This window comes from Arvicola amphibius, chromosome 8, assembly GCF_903992535.2.
Source record: "Arvicola amphibius chromosome 8, mArvAmp1.2, whole genome shotgun sequence".
NCBI lineage: Eukaryota > Metazoa > Chordata > Mammalia > Rodentia > Cricetidae > Arvicola > Arvicola amphibius.
Window position 1 is genome coordinate 61819863 of NC_052054.1, and position 24871 is coordinate 61844733.

At 35.4% G+C, this 24871-nt stretch overlaps 1 protein-coding gene across 1 annotated transcript; it reads right to left on the reverse strand.

Moving 5' to 3' along the window:
* Positions 1-7635: 7635 nt before the first annotated feature.
* Positions 7636-8551, reverse strand: LOC119820967 (40S ribosomal protein S4, X isoform). The gene has a single exon (XM_038339714.1). The coding sequence runs from the start codon at positions 8532-8534 to the stop codon at positions 7743-7745; it is 792 nt and encodes a 263-aa protein (XP_038195642.1). The 5' UTR covers positions 8535-8551; the 3' UTR covers positions 7636-7742.
* Positions 8552-24871: the final 16320 nt, after the last annotated feature.

Below are 24871 nucleotides of genomic sequence, written 5' to 3' on the forward strand. Positions count from 1 at the left end.
GTGATACATAGATTAATAGAAATATGTTAATTTAAGATATAAGAGCTTACTAGAAATACACCTAAATCATTGACCAAATGGTGCTGTAACTAATTAGTTTCTGTGTGATTATTCAGGTCTGGGCAGCTAAGAAAAGAAAGTACAACTTCCATCTGCAGATGGTATCCAACATGGTGCAAGAATTTCCACATAAAACCTTAGAGAGTTTTAAAAAAAGATTCTAGACAAAGACGAACAGAGTCAAGCTCAGCTTCTTGGTAACTGTCTTGACTCCAATATGCTTTGTTTGCTGGCAGTGAGCAGAGAACACTAACCATTTTGTCTCCAGTAAGCTTTGTTTACTGGTGTTGAGCAGAGGTGCAGCTCCATTAACAGAAGCTCCCTGATTCAGCCTTAGCAGCAAAAACCTTGTAGCTCTTCTGAGAGGCTCTGCACCAAACACTTAAATGGTGTTTATGAGCAGTCAGCATCAGGCTTCTTGGTAGTGGACTGGTATGAGAATACCTTCTGTATATGTGTTACTTTTATTGGCTAAACAATATAGAAACTTATTTGAGCCTATAACTGGACAGAACAGAACTAGGTGGGAAAAGCTAAACTGAATGCTGGGAAAAAGAAGGTGGAGTCATGGAGATGCCATGGGAAGACACAAGCCATGAGCTTGAACCTTGCCAGTAAGCCATTAGCTTCATAGTAAAATATAAAACAATTGAAATAGGTTAATTTAAGAGATAATAGTAAGCTAGAAATATACATAAGCTAATAGGCCAAGCAGTGTTGTAATTAATACAGCTTCTGTCTGATAATTTCAGTTCTGGGCATCCAGGAACAAACAAGTGGTCTTCAAACAACAGTGGGTCTACAAAACTATCCAGAGTTATGGTAATGAACATGTCTCCTGCCAATACCACCACCATGAAGCTAGACTCAGAAAACTAAGGAATGGAGCAGAGCCAACTCCCAAAAAATGCAGTTTTCAGTTTAGGCATGCTGTTTAACAGATTAAAGATATGTGTAGTCAGAAAGAGAGAGAGAGAGAGAAAGAGAGAGAGAGAAAGAGAGAGAGAGAGAGAGAGAGAGAGAGAGAGAGAGAGATCGCAAAGACAGATTCAGACAGAAAAAAATTTCTAAATAGCTTAGTGTGTTTAAAAAGATGCATAGGCTTGAGATAGAAAATAAAAAGGATAGGGAAAAATTTTTTTAAAAAAAACATACCTTTAATTGAAGCACTTGGGAGGCAGAAGCTGGTAGATCTCTGTGAGCTTGAGGCCAGCCTGGTCTACAGAGTGAGATTCAGGACAGCAAAAGATACATGAGAAACCCTGTCTCAAAAAATTATAATTAAAATAAAAGAAATAGAGTAAAAAAAAGCAACATAAAAATGGAATATACACAGAGAATCTTGATACTGTATGTTATTGTGTTGTTTTTGAATTGATTGCTGATGAAGTAGCAACAGCTGCTAAAAGACATTTGATTATAAATGCTATTGAATTAATATAAAATATATATTTTGAAAATACCTTGACTTCAAAGTTAAAGTAAAAAGATAGATTACTTTGGAGAAGAGGTTTGCTTTTGTTTCCATAGGAAATGAAAGTCTGTGAATTTGTTATTGGTTAATAAAAATAAAGTTTGATAAAGGAAGATCTCTTGAAAAATCTCTAGTGGGAACAGATGGCCTAGATGATCCAATGTTTCAGAGCAACTCTGTTGCAGTTTCCTCTGAATTCTACATCCAGAACAGCTTCAAGGCAGCTGACTGAAATGATCAAAGCTCACAGAATACTCCAGTAAGGACTTGACCATAATCATAAATTTTGGGGGGTTTGCATAAGAGTACCAGCACCTCTAGTTAGCAGGAAGTAGCCTAGAAAAGTGAATATGGACATTTTAACATAATTTAACACCAGCTTAGTATTGAATATAATAAAGGGATATTTATTTAGGGGTAATTTCATCAATCACAAACCTCTGCAAGAATGGAAAATAGAAACTGAATCTAGCACCTGGGGGGAGAGAGAGCATATGCAAGCTTTATGGCTACATTTATAATATAAGAGATTATGCCAAGGGGGCTGGTATCTTAATGGCTATTGACTGAATGAGTTCTCACAGCATCTCCCCTTTTTGTCTAAATAAGAGAATTCTAAGCCTAATATAAAACTACATATAATAAGAACAAATATCAAGTACAAATATTAGAATTACAACCAGCATAATATCAGGCTAGAAACATATGCTAAATGTTTCCATTATTATTCTATCCTAAGGAGTCTAAGTCTTATATTAGCAATAGTTTGGTCAAGTAATGAGAGAAAAGTAACTACAGCTATTTAGTCTTAAATACCATCAAAGACTCATGAAGGGAAATAATATTATTTGAATAAACAAGAAGTGCAATCAATCAACTTCCAAAATGTACTATAAGTGGCAGAGACATCTGGCTATGTGGGCAACCACCAAAAGCCTCATTTGCAACACTGAAACAAAGAAATTTGGCTAAGGCCTAGAGTAACTGAGATAATTCTCAAAGGCAGGAAAAATTTCAGAACCATCATACGACTTTCTTGGCAAGGTTTGAAAATCTTTTTTCTTATATCCTCATGATGTCTGAACACCATTCATTTTGTCACTGGTCAATGCATGGGCAGTTCCTTGCCAAAAGACGTTTTGCCAAAAAGAAAACAAGCTCCAAATGGAGTGTCTTTCATGCTCAACATTCTTTCAGGAATAGATAGGTGCTTCCAGGAACAATTGTGTCTCGTATCAACAGAATCCTAAGTTATTTAAATGCCATATTCTACAGCTCTTTAAAGTGGTTGATGATTACCTATCTATGCAAAATACAATCACTATGTATATGTATCTAAAGAACCCTATTAGTCTAGCTATGACAAACCTGTATACTGACCTATAATTCTTAATATCTATGTAGCTTAAAGCTTAAGACTTCATATGTCCAAGGTCTCTCAGATTTTTGAAGATAAGTATTTGTCTGTAAAGATGAGAAGAGAAACCTAGCCCAATACTTATGAGTTTTCCTTACCAGCTGTATGGTTTTTACTTCTGTGAATGAGTTGTCATTTCTCTTTCTCAAGAGATTTTCCCTATCAAATCAAATTTTATTAATTTTGATAGCATCCATAGCTTTTCTTCTCTTGTGGAAGCAAGAGCTAAATTCCTTTCCCACTGAAGCATATCTCCCAGTTTCCATTCTGAGGTAAACACATCATTTATAGAAGTCTTCCAAAACGTACACTTCTTATTTCCTATTTGAATTTTTGATTCATCCTCCATGTTTATTCCATCATCCAGAACAGAATGATTTTTTTTTTACAAAAGGCAATGGATTTTTGAGTTTTGCTTGTGAGACATATCCTCCACAGTGACTGAGAATGACTGGACCACAATTGACTAGAGGGTCTGTGAGAGCCCCCCCCCAGGAGCTTCCCAATGATATCGGGTTGCCTTGTCTGTCTTTTGTTAATCTACATTCATTGGTCCAATGTAGGCCTTTGCCATATTTTCTACATAATTCAGAAGGTTGAGATTTTCTATTTTTGCCATTCCCAGAAGAGACATTATTTCTGGGAATTCCTTTTCTATAATCACTTCTCAGATGTCCTATTCTAACACAATTAAAATATTCCATTTTGATGTCTCCTCATACCTTTGGAAATTGCTTCTCCTACTCAAACCTCAGTATTATAGTCAAATGTCTCAATGTTCATTGTTTGAAGGATCTGTTCATCTATTGGTGCTGATCTAACCTTTAAAGGCCCAAGTATCTTTTTGCATTCTAAGTTGGCATTTTAAAAATCCAGATATTCAATAACTCATATAACTTCTGGGTCTGTTACTCCTATTTGCACAGTCTTAGTTAATCTTTACAAAAAGTCACAAAAGGTTTCTCTTTGGCCTTGTTTAATCCTCAAATATGATTCAATTATTTATTCTGGTTCTTGAATCCTGTGCAAGCATTTAACGTGGCTGTGTGGCATGGGGGCAAGAGGTGTTCATTGTAAGGACTTGATCCTGTGGGTAAGCATATTTGCTTTTGCCAAGAATTTGACCTTAAAAAGTCTCAATTTTTTTCCTCTGTTGATCTAAAATTTTTGCCTCTTCTCACTAATAGCATAACCACAGTAGTTGTGGCCCATTTCCCAGAACTGCTGAAACAGACTGAAGCCAATTATGTGAGGTAGTCTTATTGCTGGAAGCCCATGTCTTTACCTTCTCCCTAACAAATGTTAAATGCAAGCCATAAGATACCATTGCTTGCTTAATTTCTTTGAGATTATTCATACCTATAGGTTTCCATCTACATTCTTTGGAACCTTTTGAGCATTTAGAATTTGATGCTTTTTCAGAGGTGGTTACAGGGTAGGAAGTTAAAACCCTAGGTAAGTCATCTTTGACTCTGACATGTACTGGTGATGTTAAATCCTGTCCTTGTACCTTCTCTCCCTGCTAATCCAATAATTTCCTAAATCATTTCAAATATTTTTACTACTACTTTTATAAAGACTGAATCTCTTGACCTATATGTATTTATAGTAATCTCATTGATGCACCTAGCCTCTGGTCCTCATTCTGCACATGTGATTCCAAGGTATGAAATTTTTCCTTTAAAGATAATATCTCATACTTGGACATTATTTGGATAATGTACAGATTGCCTTCCTGGAGAGAAACTCTATCTGCTAACCTATCATAATTTTTTAATAGATTTTAATTGTCAAATTCAACAGTATGAATTCTTTCAGGTAATTTCCCAGTACCCTTTGACCTGGATTAAATTTTATCTGTCAATTAATGTTATATTTTTCAATGATATTAATTTTCTGCTAACTTTTGATCTTTGATGGTAATATTTCTGCCAGCAATTCATTTTTATTCTGAAAAAACTCTATAATTTCTTAAAAGTTCCTGATTCTTGGCTGTTATCAAACTATTTTCTTAAAGACATAAAATGAAAAAACAAAGCTAACTCCCAATATCCAATAAATTGATGTATCAGAAAAATCATACAAGCCTTGCAGAATACCATCCATAGTATAAGCAAAAAAAGTTATTAAATTCCTGTATGGTAATATTGTCTTCAATTAATTTTTAGGTGTAATAATCTTTATTGGCCAGCAGGTGTTATGCACCATGTAGTGGGGAGAAGTAACCAGCAGCACAACAGTCCTGTGCTGCTTTGGTTCCTTGCATTGGTGCCTGGTTAAGTACTAACAAATATACTTTTCTTGACAAGTTAAGAGCAATGAAGTCAATTCTGTACACAGAGCAAGGAGCCCAGCACTCATAAGCAAGCAACAGAAGCCACAAGTTGCACAAGTCACCATGAACAGTCAGGAAAGAGGCAGCGGGTGAAGAGTGTATGAGCCTGGGAAATTGCCAAGTCATCACATGGTAGCTGTGCTGTGGTGGGTTTTGGAAAAAAAAAACACTTAGTGGGTAAAATTAAGCCAGGTGGGTGGGTGTGAGAGACCTTCTGGGACATGGACCTTTTGGGCCTTTTAGACCAATCCACCGAGTAGGCATGGAGTTGGGATTCACATGGATGCCAGATAAAAAAGAACACTATAAAGTAATCCAACATTAGCTCAGAATTGAGTATCATAAAGGGTTAATTATTTAGGAGTAGACTCTCAAATCACAGTCATCTGCAGGAACAGGAAATAAGAATGGTACCCAGCAACCAGAAGAGAAAGAGTGCATGTGAAAGTTTATGGCTGCATTTATAATATAAGAGACCACACCCAAGTGGGCTGGTTTTTTAAAGACTGTTGACTGAAGGAGTTCCCACAGCAGAAACTACACCTACATTCCCCAAAAAAAGATTATGGATGTTTGTCTTTGTTTAGCATATTGGTTACAAGTTGTCATGGAGAATGGTCAGGGAAAAAACTAAACAAAGCAGATGAGATTCAGGGTCTTGTTTTGAAAAGAAAAAAAATGGGGAAATGCTGTGGAATAATTCTTTTCTACACTGTAGAGATTTGTCACTCATATTGGTTTAATGAAATGCTGACAGCCCAGTATCCAGACAGGAAATATAGGTGGGGAAACCAGACTACGATAATTCTAGGGATAGGAAAGGCCAGATGCAGTCACCAGTCAGATGCAGAAGAAGTAAAATGAAAAGGTCTCACTGATAAAGGTGCTGATCCACATGGCTAAACATAGATAATTATTATGGGCTATTTTAAGTTGTAAGAGCTAGTTTTCAAGAGCAAGTTCACTTTTCAAGTCTTGGACTATTTCTTTCACCTGTTGATGATGTGAAAGTCTCCCCTGTGTGCTGTGATTATCATTAATGAATAAAGAAACTGCTTTGGATTTATTGGATTTATAGCAAGGCAGAACTTAGGTAGGCAGAGAAAGCTGGGCTGAATTCTGGGAGAAAGAAGGGCTGAGTCAGAGAGAAAAGCCATGGATACACTGGATACAGATGTGCTGAAACTTTGCTGGTAGGCCATGACCTTGTGGTGATGCACAAATTACTTGAAATGGGTTAAATTAAGATGTAAGTTAGCCAATAAGAAGTTAGAGCTAATGGGCCAAGCAGTGTTTTATTTAATACAGTTTTTGTGTGATTATTTTGAGGCTAAGTGGCTAGGAACCAACAAGCAGCTCCATCCTCCTACATGTTGATTTTTTTTCTTGGCTTTCTTTGTTTTTTCTAAGGCATTTGTTGATTTCTTCCTTTTTTTGTCTTTTCCTCAATTTCATTTAGGGAGGTATAAGATGAAATCACAAAGTAGATTTGATTTGCAATTTCTTGATGGCTATGAATGTTTAACATTTTTAATATTTTTAAACATTTTAAAGTGTTTCTCAGCCATTTGAGTTTCTGCCTTTGAGGATTCTGCTTAGATCTGTAGCCAGTTTTTAATTGGATTATTTGATATTTTTTGAGTTTTATGTATTTAATATTTGTTCTTTCTTGGATGTGCTGTTGACAATTATTTTTCTCTTCTTTGGCTGCTGCTTTGTCCAAATGACATTTTCCTTTGCTACGCAGATTTTTTTTAATTTTATGAGGTACCATTTATTAATTGTTGGCATTAGCACCCTTGTTAACAGTGTTTTGTTCAGGAAAGCTTTCTGTTCTGTGTCAATGAGTTTGAGGCTATTCTTTACTTTACTATTTTTTTTAGGTTCAGTGTATCTGGCTTTCTTTTGAGGTCTTTGATCTATTTGGAGTTGAGTTTGTGCAGCATGATGAATGTGGATCTATGATTCTTCTACAAGTGACTGCCCAGTTTGACAAAGTTTGGTGTTTCCATGTATCATTAATGCTGTGTCTAAGCACTTCCTTTAGGGGGGGCTTTTTAATTTTGTTTTTCATTGCATTTCATTTTCATTCTATTTTATGTATATTTTTTCCTTTTTTGCCCTACAAATCCTTTACACACACACATGGACATACACACACATTGCAGTATATATATTATATATATATATATGTGTGTGTGTGTGTGTATGTATATATATATATGTATGTATATATGTATGTATAATCCTCATGTCTTGCTGTTCATTGGAAATTACTCTCCTCAAATGCATTGATTTTTACAAATTCTTTTTTTTTTTTTTTTTTTTTTTTTTTTTTTTTTTTTTTTTTTTTTTTTTTTTTAGTTTTCATCATGCTGTTTAATCTAGCACGTTGCCTAGAAAGGCTTGTTAGCAAGAGTAGAAATACGTCTCCAGCATGTCTCTTAGAGACCGTTTCACCCACTGCTCTGTTTGGCCGCTAGCCTCTTGTCTCTCTCTTCAGCAATTGTGAGGCGGATTCCTTTTCCTCGGGGAAGAGAAATCCATGGTTTGTTGCCCTTGCCAATAACAAAAATGTTGGAAAGCCGGGTGGCAAAGCTGTTGCCATTGGCATCTTTCACATGGACCACATCAAAAGAGCCGGGATGTCTCTCTCTGTTGGTGATCACACCAATTCTTCCCAAGTTAGCACCCCCAGTCACCATACACAGGTTACCAGTGTCAAACTTGATGAAGTCAGTTATTTTGCCCGTATCCAAATCAATCTGAATGGTGTCATTCACCTTGATGAGGGGATCAGGGTAGCGAATAGTGCGAGCATCGTGGGTCACCAGATGTGGGATTCCTTTTGTGCCCACAAAGATCTTTCTCACTTTGCACAACTTGTACTTGGCCTCCTCAGGTGTAATACGATGAACGGCAAAGCGACCCTTGGTGTCATAAATCAGACGGAAGTTCTCTCCAGTCTTGTCAATGCTGATGACATCCATAAACCCAGCAGGGTAGGTTATATCGGTCCTGACTTTGCCATCAATCTTAATGAAGCGCTGCATGCAGATCTTTTTCACTTCATCGCCAGTCAGGGCATACTTAAGCCTGTTCCTCAGGAAAATGATCAGAGGCAGACATTCCCTCAGCTTGTGAGGGCCAGTGGACGGACGAGGCGCAAACACGCCGGTTAGTTTATCCAGCATCCAATGTTTTGGAGCTGCTACACGCTTCAGATGTTTCTTGGGACCACGAGCCATGGCTGCGCTGGGAACGGAAAGAGCTTTTACAAATTCTTTACATCTTCCTCCTTCCCCTCCTTCTCCTCCTTCCCTTCCTTCCCCTCCTCCCCCTCCTTCCCCTCCTTCTTTATATGATGGCTTTCCATTTGGTTGTTTTGTTTGCTTGTTTGTCTTGTTTTAAAAACATGGTTTCTCTGCTGAACAGTCACAAATGTCTTGAAACCCACTTTGTAGATCAAGCTACCCTCAAATTTATGGATATCTGCTTGCATCTGCCTCTCAAGTGCTGGGATTAAAGGCATTTGTTACCACACATAAGAACACAACTAGTGTTTTTATGACATTGCTAAGTGTATTAAGGAATGAGTCTCTGTGTCTGTATCTGTTTCTTTTAGCTTCTCTTTCTCTCTTTTCCTTTGGTTTATTTTGTCCTATTTATTTTATTTTATTATTGCTCCTTAGAAGCCAGTTTTGGTTTCTGAAGAGAGACAAGAAGGACATATATCTGTGTGGGAGGAGAAGAGGGGAGGAGCTAAAAGGAGAACTAAATAGGGAGATAAGAAACAATCATCAGGATTGTTAGATGAGAAAAACATCTATTTTCAATAGAAGAAAAAGAGCTTTGATGGTCTCTAATGAATATCATATGGTAAAAGTTAAAGTCAATACTGGAAAATTTGTTGAAGGTGGGAAGAACAGGACATGATTACTTTTCAAATTTAATTTTTAGTAAATGTGAGGTTATCTCTATATTTAGAAAGTTTGTTGTTAAAACATAAATTTGACAGTATTTGACTAACTTGATGTACAAAATGGCAAAATCATAGGTTATAATCAATAAATATATTTGTCAATATGTAAGAAACAAATATTTAATTGAGTGACTATTGAAACTACAAATACTAGATACTATAAAAAAGAACTCTGAGGTTGCTGAAAAATACCTCAAATAGCCAGTGAAAAAGCAGATGAAGAATCAGAAGCTAATTAATGGTTTAACCCCATGTTATCAGAGGAAATCTCATCACACTTGACCGCCTTATTTTTGGACACAGCTCCACAACATATAATGAAAGTGAGACTGACCAATGTGAAAAGAGTGAATGAAGATAAACATCAATAAGGAACAGCTGATGTAAGTGAACAGAGGTGTATCATCAAATGTGAAGAAAATACCTATCTTATCATCTCCTTCACATAGTAAATGACAGTAAGTAATAACCTGTCCTTAAACAAATGACGTCATCGGAACACCTTGGAGACCTCACATTTCTCCACATAAATCACATAGATAAGGCTTGTCTGAAGTCATGCTTATCTTGGGTAAATATTCTGAATCTCTACTCTTTACAGATAAAAGGTGAATAAACCTGGTAAGGAACTGCCTGGGTGGTTTTTTTTATTCTATCATGTATGAGACAGCACAAAGGGTATTTCTCATCTGGTACCTTACTTCAAGTTGTGAATAAGACTTTGATTTTACCCTCCCAGAAGACACAGTTGCAGTTTCTGTTTAAATCTAAAGAATTACTTGACTAAAGTTTAGAATTGAGTCCTAACAGTGACTATTCCTCACAACATATGTCACACATCCTCTTTGGTTTAGTGTCACTTTGTGGTATAAGGAATACAGGGAGCTTACACCATGAAGCTTGATTTTGGTGTATAAAACCATTTGGGTTTATTGTTTTTGTTTATTTGTTTTTGATTTTGCTGTTTGAAACTATGGAGGCATGAGTCAATCAATACAGCTAACAAATGTTTAGTCACCCAGTATGTAGCCATTTTGGAAATGCTGATCAGTCCTCTAATCCAACTTATGATCAAGTGAGGGCAAGCAGACAAAAAGCACTTTTCTTCTTTAGGGGCATTTTATTCAGGCTGCCAGTATATATGTATATAAGCTGCTTCTTCCTGTTTCAAATAAAGAATCCATCACAAGAGTGACTATTATCTTGCATTGCAATTGGTTCTAGATCCAGTTGATTTGACAATACATTTCCAGTCTTTTTTTCTGGCAAGCTAACCTACAATAGAGCCCATGTGATTGATGCTCAATTATATCATATATTCTTGACTGTGGCAAGATTATGAGTACAGTTCCAATTTCTGGTAGTCTAGTGAGTCTGTGATTGTAAGAGTAAATCTTCCACATTTAGGTACTAACATTTGGAAAGATCAGTATCCCATAATATACATAATCTACCCCAATGACAGTTGTGTCACTTATAAAGGTAGCTGTAGTTTGTGCTGAGATTTCCTGGCCTTGATCTGTCTTTTGAATTAAAACAATTTCAAAATCATATGGAAAAAAAGGTTACCATATGCTGGGCTGGCTTAAACTAGTTATAAGTACAAAGGCCATGTCTTAAGTACATTCATGTCTAAATATACTTGGAAGCATGACATTTCTATTTTCATTACCTTTACATTTGTCCTGAAAGTTTACATATATTTAGCCTTTTGGAAACTACTATGAAATATTTAATATTCATCCAGCAATAGTAGGCTACAAACAAGACAAAATTACCAAAGGTTGTAGAATCAAAGGTATTCTTACTTATTTTCATAATTCCTAATAAACATCAGTCTGTTTCATTATACACATTTGAAATTTTCTTATCATTACTAGTTTTCTATTTACCCGGAAGAGCATACAATCTAATTAGGATTACAATCTAAGCAAGGTTGGAATTTTTTAATATTCTAAGGCAAAAATGAGGTAAAATTAGTGATTTCTGTCATCTCAGACAAGCCAACAAAAATGAAAGAGCTGCCCAATGATTGTTTTCTAATATTTTTTCAATAATTAATGCCAAATGGTACCCAGAACAGAAAATTCTGTTTTCACTAAGTGGATATCTCATACCAAACAATGTCAATGGAAGGGTCATGAAGAAAACTTCTTTGCATCATTCCTTCTAGTAGAAATAATTAAATAATGACAGTTATGAAAAATATGCATAAGCAGAACTACTTATAAATGCTTTCAAAATATGACTTACTGAAAAAATCTATAACTAAGAAATAATAATATTGATTTATTATCATCTAATACTTGTCACAAAATACAAAATGGAAGCTTCACACAGCATTATTATGTTGTTTCAATAGCTTTTCTTTGTTCATGAATCTTACAAATTTCCTATGGAATATTTCATGAGACACAGAAATTTTCATTATGTTTTAAATATAAGCCATAAATTTAAGTATATCAGTTAGCTGTCATATCAAGAAATAGTAAACCAATTGTCTTAATTTGCTTTATTTTATCATGTAATAAACAGCATGACAGAAAGTAATGTATAAAAGTAAAGAAGCCTTATTTGGCTTACAGAATGAGGGAAGCTTACATCATTAAAAGAGACCAAGCACAAACTCAAGCAGTAGTGGACCAGAATTATGGAAAAACACTGCTTACTGACTTGCTTCAAGGTTCACATTCCTTCCTTCCTTCCTTCCTTCCTTCCTTCCTTCCTTCCTTCCTTCCTTCCTTCCTTCCTTCCTTCTTTCCTTCCTTTATTATGATTTGGTTTTTCAAGAAAGTGTTTCCCTTTGTAGATTTAGAGCCTGTCCTGGATCTTGCTTTTTAGATGAGGCTCTTCCCAAAGTCACAGAGATATGTTTGCCTTTGTCAACTTAGTGCTGGGATTAAAGCAATGCACCACCAACTCCTGGCTCAGATATCTTTCTTATACAGCTTAGATCCACCTATTCTAAGATGAGCTGGTCCTTCCTACATCAATTAGCAATCAAATAAATGCTCTAAAGATATGCCCAAATGCTAATCTGAGGAAACCACTCTTCAAATGAGGTTCCCTCTTCCCTGATGTGTCAAGATGACAACAATGACACACCTTTACACTTTTTAAAAAAAGACAAATTGTATCTTTCCATGCTACTTATATCAATCATTAATGTGAATGAATTTGACATTAAATAGACATTCATTAATTTCATCACATATCTAATGTGGGAATGGAAGTTTACTCTATTGAAAACTCTAGATAAATGAACAAAATAGTCAACCTATCAAAAATATCATCCAATTTTCAGCTGAGAATAACTGCCTTTAATTTCAAAGTAACACCGATATTCATTTATTTGAACTGAAAATGAAACAACATAGTTTTTTGCTTTTTTTTTTTTTAGAGAGCGTTTCTTTGTGTATCTTTGTGGCCTATCCTGAAACTAGCTCTTGTAGATCAAACTAATAGAGATCTGCCTGACTCTGCCTCATTAGTGCTGGGATTAAAGGCTTATGGCACCACCGACTGGTCAATATAATTGTTTTTTAAGTAACTACCATATATTGTAATTTTTATAAGTGAAGACATAAAAAGATACACTCAATTTTGTGTAATTTGATCTGTATAAGATTGGTGTCATTAGCATTGTCCCAGTTTTACAGATGTGAAATCTGAGGCTAAGTGAAGATAAGAATCTTAATATAATCCATATACAACTTCTAGAATTAGAGCTGAAATTTACATTTAGGGACAAATGTTTTATACCTATCTACTGAAATATGTTTCAGATATGGATCCCTTTAAGCTAAACATCATTTGTGAATTATAGTAAGTGTGGCAAGTCTTTGGAGGTGTTTAGAGCATGGCCAACCACTCAATATCAGGAGGACTTTAAGTTCATGTCCTTCATTAATATCGCAAGCTTAGAAGTTGGATTAAGTTGCAAAGATATTCCTAATGTCAAAGTGAATTTGCCATGCACTCATAAACTCAAATTTTATTTCTACAAGTATCTTGAACTTCTAAAGCATTTGTGGCCATTTATCAATACATTCAGCTGTCTATTCAAACTTCACAGTTTGATAATTTTATATAAATATTGTTTTATATATCCAGAGAAAAATTAAGTTATAAGAAGAGAATTAGTCCATAATTTCTAAGTCAAAAGTCCCTTCAAATAGAATTTCAAGTTAATAAAAATTACTTTATTTCCTATTTCCTCATATAACTAAACTTTTGAACATTTGTAGTTGTTAATTAAGTCATAGATATAATTTAAGGCTTCTAATAAATGTTGATTTATTCAATTAAAAACAAATGTGTTTGAAATAGAATTGTTTTATTAAAAATAAAAGAAAAAGTACTGATGATTATTATAAACCAGAGTACTTTAGGAAAATAGAATATTTAAACGTGACCAGATTTTAACACCAAGAAAAGTGGGGGATTTCAGTGAGAAGCAAATTTGAGACTGTGCACATACTGTTTTAATGCAATTTTATCATTACTCTTTCATCTGGTTGTCCACCTATCCTAGGAGCTGAGTGGTAGTGGATTTGGTTTACAAATTTCTGGGTTTGACAGATACTAAGTATGGTGAATTTTCATCTCGGACTTGTGCAATCCATCTCCATTAGGAGAGTCATAGACACTAACAGGAACAACAAATGCCATTAATCTGCCCACGAACTGAGTCCAGAGTACTCAATGAAGCTAATTGTGCCAAATCCTTCAACATTGAGAGCATGCACCTTCTGTGCCTTGGTGGCTCCACTTCTAGGAAATTACCTCATGTACTATTTATACTTGATTTTATATACAAGAATATTGATTGTAATGTCACCTGCAAAAGTGACATATACTAAGATTTTTTTTTTTTTTTACTATTCTATCCTGCTGTCCCAGATCTCTCAGCATTACATGCCTGTATTTTTATTGCTGGGTTTTAATCTTTTCTCCATGGTCACTCACCTCAAAGGCAATTATGTGGTTTTTGCTTTTGTTCTTCTTTTCTCTCCCAAGAGGGACATGAAGTATAGACATCTCTGAAAGGCCATTTGAGAATCTTAGAACTAAGTTATTGGTATTCTTGAGAGCTTTTAAAAAAATTTTTCACAATTTGATTTTTTTCCTTTTATTGAAAATAGATTATTTTCTCATATAATATATCCTGATTATAGTTTCCCCTCCATTTAGCACTCCCATCTCCTTCTTACCTCATTGCCCTTCTGAATCCCTTCCCTTTTTGTCTCTCCTTAGTAAAGAACAGGCTCCTAAGAGATAGCAACCAAACTGATGTGGGAGGGTTTTCTGTTTGAGTTGATTTCACTGGTTAATAAAGAAACTGCCTGGCCCATTTGATTGGCCAGCCCTTAGGTAAGCGGAGTAGACAGAACAGAATGCTGGGAAGGGAAGTTAATAAATCACCATGCCTCTGCTCTCTGGGTCAGACTTGATGAAGCTCCGGCTCAAGATGGACTTACGCCAGAATCTTCCTAGAAAGGCACCACTTCATGGTGCTACACAGATTATTAGATATGGGTTAATGAAGATGTGAGTAAGAGGCTGGAACTAATGGGCCAGGCAGTGTTTAAATGAATACAGTTTGTGTGTTGTTATTTCGTGTGTAAAGCTAACCATGCAGGAGCTGGGCAGGACGAAAAGCAGGCCTGCCCGCATGCTACACCAAACATGACAAAATAAAATATAATAAAATAAAGCAAAATATCATGATAAAGTTGGACACAGCAATTCAACATGAAGAAAAGAGTCCCAAAACCAAGCACAAGAAGATAATCTCACAATAATAAAACATAAATAAGGAATATACAAATATCACCACCACCACCACCAAAAAAGTAACAAGAAAATAACAAGAATCAGAAATCATTCATCACTGATATCTCTCAATTTCCCAATAAAAAAAATAAAACACAGAATGGATGTGAAAACAAGATCCATCCTTCTTCTGTATCCAAGAAACACACCGAAACATCAAGGATAGACATTACCTCATGGTAAAGGGTTAGGAAAAGATACTCCAAGCAAATGGACCTAAGAAACAAGCTGGTGTAACCATTTTAATATCTATCAAAATAGACGTCAAACAAAAAGTAATTAAAAGAGGTAAGAGAAGACATTAAATACTCATGAAAGGAAAAATCCACCAAGGTCACAATTAGACTTTTATTTTAAACAATAGAGTTTACAGTTTCATCAATTATGCATTTTAATAAAGAAAAGCTTATCTGTCATAATCAAAACTGTTAGATAAGGGAACCTTATGGTCTTTTCATGTTCAAAGATTAAACATTAAAATTTCTTTCTAAATAGTGGCTTGCTGTCCTTCTAAGCCATGCCACTGCACATTATTTGTGTACAATATGACACTTTAACTTAGCATTTCAATATTTGTGGTATAGAAGAGTAGATAGATAAGAGTTTTCCCCCTTATTTTCTTGTGTTAAAATACTCAACTCAACAAGGATGTATTCTGATAGTGAAAAAAAAATGCAACAATAGAACTATTGTGCAGCAACATAAGAAATTAATTAACATTTAATATTGTAATTCTTAACATTCATGGTTTTTAAATATAGATAAAAGTATAATAAAAACATTTAGGTATAGAAGTTTGGTAAGGTTACATCTTCAGAAGTACCTTGGACCTTTTAGCCTCTTCACATTTGTGAGGTCCAGCATTGTCTAAATCCTTTGCTGTCCATTTGCTAATAATTATTGTTCTTAATTACAAAATCTTTTATATATTAATTCCATTTTAATTATATCTTTTGTAAATAAGAAGAGTAGCTCAATTTTCCTCTCATGAATGCCTTCACATATATTACTAAGGTATGAATGAGCCTTTTCTGGCCTCATGACAATTGAGTTCTACTAAAGTGACTCTGACAATTTCTGTGGATGATAACAACAGGACCTACCTTTGCGCTTATAAAACATTCATCATTTGCATGAAGCCCACTTGTGTGAAATTTTTCTATTCTTATCTTTCATGTAAAGTTTAAGTGTACCATTTCTTTCAGTTTTGGAGGATAAAGATAAAAAGGAGTAAATACCCTAGGTATCTACGATAAACTAGGCTTTGTGTTGAGTGAATTCATTGTTTATCTACTTAATTCTTTTAAAATTATTATGGTTGTTATTTTCTTCATTCATTTTACAAATTAAGAAACAAAGAATTGGGTGGTTATATAAGCTACTGGACCTGGGGGGAGTTGGGAGGACCTTGGTCTTAACATAGAGTAGGGAACCCCGATGGCTCCTTGGCCTGGAGAGGGAGGGAGGGGGGGTATGGGTGGAGGGGAGGGGAGGGAAGGGGAGGAGGAGGGGAGGAGATGGAAATTTTTAAATATAAAAAAATAAACAAAAAAAGAATAAGACTACCAAGAAAAAAAAAAGTAAAATTTCAGGCCTAGGGAGTATGAGTGCCTAATAGGCCATGAGTACATAACACCAGTGAAACCAAACAGCTCTGTTAGAACTTTGTGACTTTGCACACCTCAACTTTAAGATCTTCCTAAATTATTTCTAAATTAAATGATATTTTATCACCTAAGCAGGAGCATTGGGAAAAAGACCATCCACAGTAACATTGGTACAGACAAAGAAAATAATAATGAAGCATCATCTTAAAACCACTCATTGTTTCTGACTAGACAGTCTGACCACCAGCTCTATGCTCTGCAATTTTATGCTCACCCACAGTGAAAGGTCACTGGGAACCATTGCTGACTCAAAGCCTTGTGTGGGATCAACCAATGATCAGTGTGAATGACTATGCAGGTTATCATCAAACCATTTGTCATTAAACAAGATGGTGACTTAAGGAACCATAAATAAAACCTGGTTTCTGTTGAATGTTGTTCCTGTGAAAGGTAGTTCTTCTCTCCTAATATTCTATCTGTAATGTGATACAGACAATCACTGGTATAATTACCAGGTAAAGTACATTTACCTTAAGAAACAAAAATAGGTTATTAGCAACAGACATAATCTGATAACCCACTCTTTGATCAATACCTGGATCTCCCTCTCAACTTTAGGTGGTATATTCTTATACTATACCCGTATCCGGTCTGGTAAACAAATAACAGTTGGAGGCAGGTCCCAGGGCATTCACAAAAGGCATCCTAACTCTCATCACACTCATCTCACACTATCTAATGTGTCCACTATACAACCTGAAAATACAGAGGGTAAAAAATGTAAAAGTTGTCTGTGAATCTCTACTACCAAGAAATGATGGTGCCATATCAATTTAGCTGAATAAATCTTTCTTCCTTTTCAATGTAGAATTCATTCAAATGTTGTTTTTCCAGTGAATCCCTAAGACATAATCATTTTACACCATAACATGCATTGTTTGTGAATATACATTGGAGTATTAATTTATTATAATCATATGAATTTACATCTCTTATTACTGTGAATTTTTAGAATATGCAAACCATATTCAACATTATTTACCTAGAGCACACAGCAGAAAATCAATTAAAATTTGAAAATAACCTTTGTGTATTATTTGCTTTCAGAAGGTATTGTTAATTATAGTATTTTTCTAATTAAAAGGAAAATGTTCATAGTACTATGTAAATGGCCAATGTTAACAAAAATAGGACATAATATAACACACTCAACACCCAGTTTGCATACACAAGATTTTAGTTTTTTTTTGATAATTCAAAATTCATTTACTGTGCCTCAATGTCATTGTAAATGCCAAACACTGCTGTGTAGAATATACTTAGACATGCATTAATTCAAACTCTATCTAATAGGATGTCAGATAAACTACTCTTCTCTTTATTTGCTCTTCCTTCTACAAGACATTACTTAAATATCTACTTTGATGTCACTATGATGACTCATAATATATCTGAGTTTCTTCTATTCTTGCATCCCAGGATTAGATGTCTTCAGGATTTTCCTTTCTCTTTTATTCAAGATGCACTATCTCTCACAGTCCTGTCCATACAAGTCCCCATATAATTTTACCACACATGGATCACTGTCTAGATATGAGAGTAAAATGAATCAGGTAATGCTTTTTCAATTGCATCAAACTTATGCAGTTTTTAAACAACAACAACAAAATCCCAAATGCTTCATTTAGTCACTGGATGTATATTAATTCTATATAGATGTTATGTCTATTTACGAAGACCACCTATACAGTGGAGTAATAATCTCATTTTGGATTCAGTAAAGCAGAGCAATCAAAAGGGACATAAGAATTCAGATATTTGTTATTCATGGCTTCCCCAAAATGGAGGGGGTCCTAGGAATTTTGTTATAAAATTCTAACATAAAATCTCAGTCATTTTTTAATTCTTTTATTCTTTCCTTTATTTTTTAAAGATCAAATGCAGGGTAGTTCACTTGCTAAGAATGACTGACCTCAACCCTAAACACCCTGAAATTTATGTCTCCTGAATTAAAAATACAACAACAAAAACAGCAAAACAATGTCTACTCTAACTTGCCAGATATTTTGTAATGACTTATCATAATATTGTCTAGGATAAAATAAACAGGTGTCAGAAAACAGTGAATGATCTGATTTTAACATGTGAGTATCTTTAAAATAGTTGAGCCCTTAATAATACATTCATTCATTATTGGAGAATTTTATATATTGTATTTTGATCATATTCATTTCTTCTTCCAACTCCTCTAAGATCCACCCCAACTCCTACCCAACCAACTTTATTTTCTCTCCTTCCTCCCTTGATCTTCTCCCTTTCCCTCCCCTTCCTCCCCCTCCTCTCCCTCTCCACCCCACTTTAAGTCCAGTTTATGATGGTCACCTACTTTTAGGCATTGTGCCTGTCCTGAAATATGGTTACTACACCATGTGTTAACTACTAAAGAAAACCAACTTTTTACTTCCAATACTAATCAAATGTCAATAGCTTCTCAGCTAGGGGTGGGCCTTCATGCCCACTTTCTTTCCTTCATACTACAGTTTTGTATGTCTTGAGATTATATCAGCCTTGTGCATATTACCATAATCTCTATGAAATCATAGGCCACCTGGCATGCTGTATTTAGAAAACACTGTTTTCTTGAAGGTTTACTGCCTCTGTTTCTGAAATTAAAACATTTTAAAACAAACAAAATGGACTAGCTACATTAATTTCAGACTGATAAGCTTAGAACAAAAATGATCAAGCATACAAAGAATGATATCTCATCATAAAAGGGTCTAATTTACTGAGAGCATCCCAATTTTTAACTACACATTGCTTGCAACATTGCCAAAACACATGAAACAAGAGCTGACTGAACCTCAAAGAGAAAAAGATGAGTTTACTGTTCCTGCTGAACCGATCCAGCAGTGAGAAAATCAGTGAGGACTGAAATGAATTGAACATCACCATCAATCAACAGGATCTAATTGACATTTATAGAATAATTCATTCAGCAACAGCAGCATGAACAATCTTCCAATTTTACATACTTACCTTCATAAAAACAGATCATATTCTGGAGCCATAAAACATATTTAATGCATTTAAAATAATAAAACCAAAATTGCAATGCGTCTATATTGGTTTTTTGTAACATTCAATCAAGTAATGGATCCAGGCCATTGGGTATCATTAGTGAATTTAGAAAAAGAAAATCATCTAGCTACAATCACCATGAGAGACCAAAGCGCAACTTGTCAGATAGTTCTGTCTCTAGATCCAGCTGCTCTTTTGCAGAATGTAGACAAGGCAGGGGATTGTATTGGGATGCACAGTGCCTTTGTGACATAAACAGGAGGAAACTTTACAAGCAGAGGAGCTCAGATTCTTTAATAGGTCGGTTCAGAGAAAGAGATGGAGGAGCTATCCTAAGAGCAAAAGCTAAAAACAGGTTGGAAAACTAAACAGACTTATAGTATAGTCTTGAGTGTTTATACTTGGATGGCAAAGCTGGAAAGTAAGGCAAAGGAACACCTATTACAAAAATCAACATGCTTTATAAAGAAATTAGCATTCCTTTAGAGGTGAGGGCTGCCTGTGCCTTGGGAGCAGCTTTAAGGGGTTGTTTCAAAGTATTGTTTCCCAGATGACTGCTGTGACAACTGCATTTGACTGGCAATCATAGTAAACTTACCTGAACATTTAAAAAAAAAATAGTTGAGCCCTGATGCAACTAAGTCCACCCTTTAAATAAATACATTCTTGACATTATCAACTTCTAATATTATTGACTGTTGATTTAGTATCAACAAGGAAGTCCAGAATTTCTGTTCTTTTAGTTAAATAAATATTATTTATTTAGCTATTTTGTGTGTGTGCTGAAGTAGAAATTCCTACAGCCAGTAGACTTTAAGTTACCTGCCCATGTGGGCGTGGCCATTTATACAATAAATACCCATGTAAACTCGCATCCTGCCTCTCTTCTGGCTACAGAATTCAGTTGCTGTTCCCTGTTTGAGCAGAGAACTGTAATCTGTGAGTCTACCTCTAAATAAATAAGTCTCTCTTATACTCATTTCTGAGCTAGTGTGGGGTTTCTTTTAAGTGTCCCTCTTCATCTGGCACCCACGTAGATCCAAACTCCATACCTACTAGGTGGACAGGCTTAAAGGCTTAACTGGTCCACAGCCCAGAATGTCTCCCACCCCTGCCTGCCTGGCTTGCTTTTACCTAAGCAGTTTTTTTGTAAAACTCCCACCACTTTCTGTGGCTTGGAAATTTCCCAAGTTCCCTCACACACACACCCCTTGCCACATTTCTTGCCATATTCCCTGACTCCTGGTGACTTGCACAGCTTCTGGTTTGTAGTCCCAGGCTCCTGAGTTCTGGGCTTCTTTCTCACTTTATGGAATTGATTTAATTGCTTTTAATTTGTAAGCCAAGCATATTTCTCGGTACCAAGGCAAAAAAAAAAAAAAAAAACCATAGCAGCTCAGGACTGTTTGTAACACCAGGTTGTGTGGCTAGTTGCAACTCTGCAACCACGACACCTGCTGGACAATAAAGATTATTACATCTAAAACAATTCACCGGAACTCAGCTAATTAATAAATCAAAAAACTTGAAAGTTATATAATGGCAGACAACATTACCATGGAAAATTTTAGTAAATTTTTTGCTAATACTATGGATTGTATTCTGCAAGGCTTATATGGTTATTGTGATACATCCATTTATTTGGATTTTGGGATTCATTTTGTTTCTTCATATTAGATCTTTAAGAAAATTATTTGATAATAGAGCCAAGAATGAGGAACTTTTAGAAATAATACAGTCTTTACGGACTAATAATGAACAAATAGCTGATAGAATTAATACCATCAAAAATCAAAAGTTACCTTAAAAAAATAATACTATTGAAAAGGGTAACATTAATTTGACAGACAAAATTGAATCCATGTGAAAGTGTACAAAGAAATTATCTGAAGAATTCATACTGTTGAATTTGACAATCAAAATTTGTTTAAGAGTTATAATAGGTTAGACAGACTATCTCTTCAGAATAGCAGTCTGCATGCTATTCAAATAATGTTCAAGGATGAGGTGTTACCTTTAAAGGAAAAACTTCAGACCTTGGAATTACATGTGCAGAATGAGGACCAGGGGCTAGGTGTGTCAATGAAATCACTAGAAATATATGCAGGCCAGGAGATTCAGGCTTTACAAAAGATAGTAGTAAAAAGATTTGAAATGATTGAGGAAATTATTGGAGCTGATGAGCAGGGAAAGAAGGTACAAGGATAGGATTTAATGTTTCCAGTAGCTGTGAGAGATGACTTACTCAGAGTTTTAGCTTCCTACTCTATAATCTACTCTGACCAAGCATCAAATTCTAAAGGCCCAAAAGGAATCAAAGAAAATAGATGGATACATATAGGAATGAATGATCTAAAGGAAACTAAGCAAGCAATAAATAGTAACCTACAGCTTGCATTCCACATTTGTTAGGGAGATAGTAAAGACATGGGCTTCTAGCATTAAAGCTATGCCACATGACTGCCTAGTTTCAGCAGTCCTGGATGAAAGGCCTCAACTGATGTATAAATGTCATTTTAGGGAAGAGGCAAAAATTTTAGAACAACAGGGAAAAGCAAAAGGACCTGAAATGTCCCAAGATCAAATTCTTTGTGAGGGCACTTATGCTGACCCAGAGGCTCAAGCTCTTTACAATGAACAAATCTTGTCCCTGTGTCACTAAGCAGCCTTAAATACTTGGGACAGGATTCAAGAACTAAGAAAATAAAATGAATCATATATCAGGGTTAAACATGGCCAAAGATAAACCTTTAATGACTTTTTACAAAGATTAACTAACGCTGTACAAATAGGAGTAAGGCACAGATGCTAGACAAGTACCTATTGAATCTATGACTTTTGAAAATGCCAACATAGAATACAGAAAGATTCTTGGGCTCTTAAGGTTAGATCAGCATCAATGGATGACTGAATCCTGCATATAATAAACATTGGGGCATTTAACTATAATACTGAATCTTGGGTAGGAGAAACAATTTCCAAAGGTATGAAGAGACATCAAAATTGTAAACTACAAGTCCCAGTCTGCCCCAAACCTACCTATCCACTGAAATCTCAGATGATCTCTGACAGATAGACTATGACTGCATAGAGTGGACCAAGAGGTAGGCTGTTCCAACCTTACCCTATTGATCAGATGCAGTGACCTACAAGTTACACTCCACCCCCAAATCCACTCACTGCATCCCCACCCACATGACTGGAAAATTTTCAAAACTGTCTTGCCCTGTCTTGGCAAGGTTTGGCAGTCTTTTTCCTTGTATCCTGCTTGTCTAGACATTGTGCACTTTGTCAGTGGTTGAGTCATGGGGAGTTTCTTGCCCAAAGGCCAGTTGTGCCAAGAACTTACTTAATTCTTCTGATTTGTAACCTGCCTTTCCTGATTTATTTGCATTAGAATAAAATAAAATGTACGGGCTCCAGTTATTGGTACAACACATACAATTTGTGGAAGAATCCAAGTAATTCTCTTTATAAAGTTAATTCTACCACTTTTGGGAAAATTGCTGTTAATTTCGCCTAAAAATTAGCATGAGCCCTTTGCCATGGTTCATTATCTTTCCATATTTTTTTTATTTTATCAGTAGTAAAAGGCACTATAATCTTTGCTGGTTCTACACCTGCTAATTGAGGAATTTGCAATTTACCTTTTATAGTTAATTCAGAGACTTTTTCCACATAAGTTTTTAATTTCTAACTTGATTTGTGTAGTAAAAAAATGCATTCTATAATAATATCTTACTTCTGCATTAAAATTCCTGTAGAGGAAATTCTAGAAGGCAATATGACTAGAATGCAATTACGATACGGATTCACTCTATCTACATGTGTCTCCTGTAATTTCTTTTCAATGACCATCAATCCTTTTTCTGCTTAAGCTCTTAATTTCCTAAAACTATTTAAGTCTTTGTCACCATCTAAGGTCATAGACTGGAAAAAATCTCCTAAAAATCTTTGAAAGTCACACAATCGGTCTCTCTTAATTTTTAATTTTTGTGTTCTAATTTTCTGTATACCTAGTTTGTAAGCTAGGTAATTGACAGAATCTCCTCTGCATTTTTTTCAGGAACAATTTGTAGTCTACATTTTGGCAAGATTTTTTTACTTCTTCAAATATTCTTTCTAAGGTATCTGCATTTGAGTCAGATAACAATATATCGTCCATGTAATGGTAATTATAGACTTAGGAATTTGCTTGCATATTATTTCCAGTGGTTGATTTACAAAGTATTGGCACAGGGTCAGACTATTGAACATTCCCTGTGGGAACATAGTCCACTGATATCTCCTAGTTTCCTAGTAGGCTGAGAATTATTTTACAGTCCATCCTTTGGTAATAGAGAAGGCAGAGGAATTCCAGATTGTAGAGGGCCCATAGGTTGTATAACCTTGTTGACAACTCTTAGATCTGTCGTCATTCTACATTTTTCAGATTTTTTTCTTTTCTGTTTTTTGTTTTTCAAGACAGGGTTTCTCTGTAGCTTTTGAGCTTGTCCTGGAACTAGTTTTTGTAGGCCAAGCTGGTCGCAAACTCACAGAAACCCACTTGCCTCTGCCTCCCAAGGGATGGGATGAAAGGTGTGCACCACCACTGCCTGACTCCAGATTTCTTTTTAACAACAAATACAGGAAAATTCCAAGGGCTGGTTGATTCTTTAATATAGTGAGCATCTATTTGCTCCAGTACCAGTTGTTCTAAAGTCTGCAGTTTTTCTTCTGTTAAAGGCCATTTTTAACCCATATGGGTTTCATAGTTAATCATTTTAGAGGCAAGGTTGTTAGTACCTCTGAATTCTTGCTAGTTGCTTTGAGTTCTTATATTGCCTGAATGGCTGGTGGCCTTTATTTATAATATCTTATAATACTCTTCCCAGAAGCCGGGCGGTGGTGGCGCATGCCTTTAATCCCAGCACTCGGGAGGCAGAGGCAGGCGGATCTCTGTGAGTTCGAGGCCAGCCTTGTCTACAAGAGCTAGTTCCAGGACAGGCTCTAAAAAAGCTGCAGAGAAAAACTGTCTCGAAAAACAAGAAAAAGAAAAAAAAAAAAAAACAATACTCTTCCCAGAAAAATGACTTTTTGG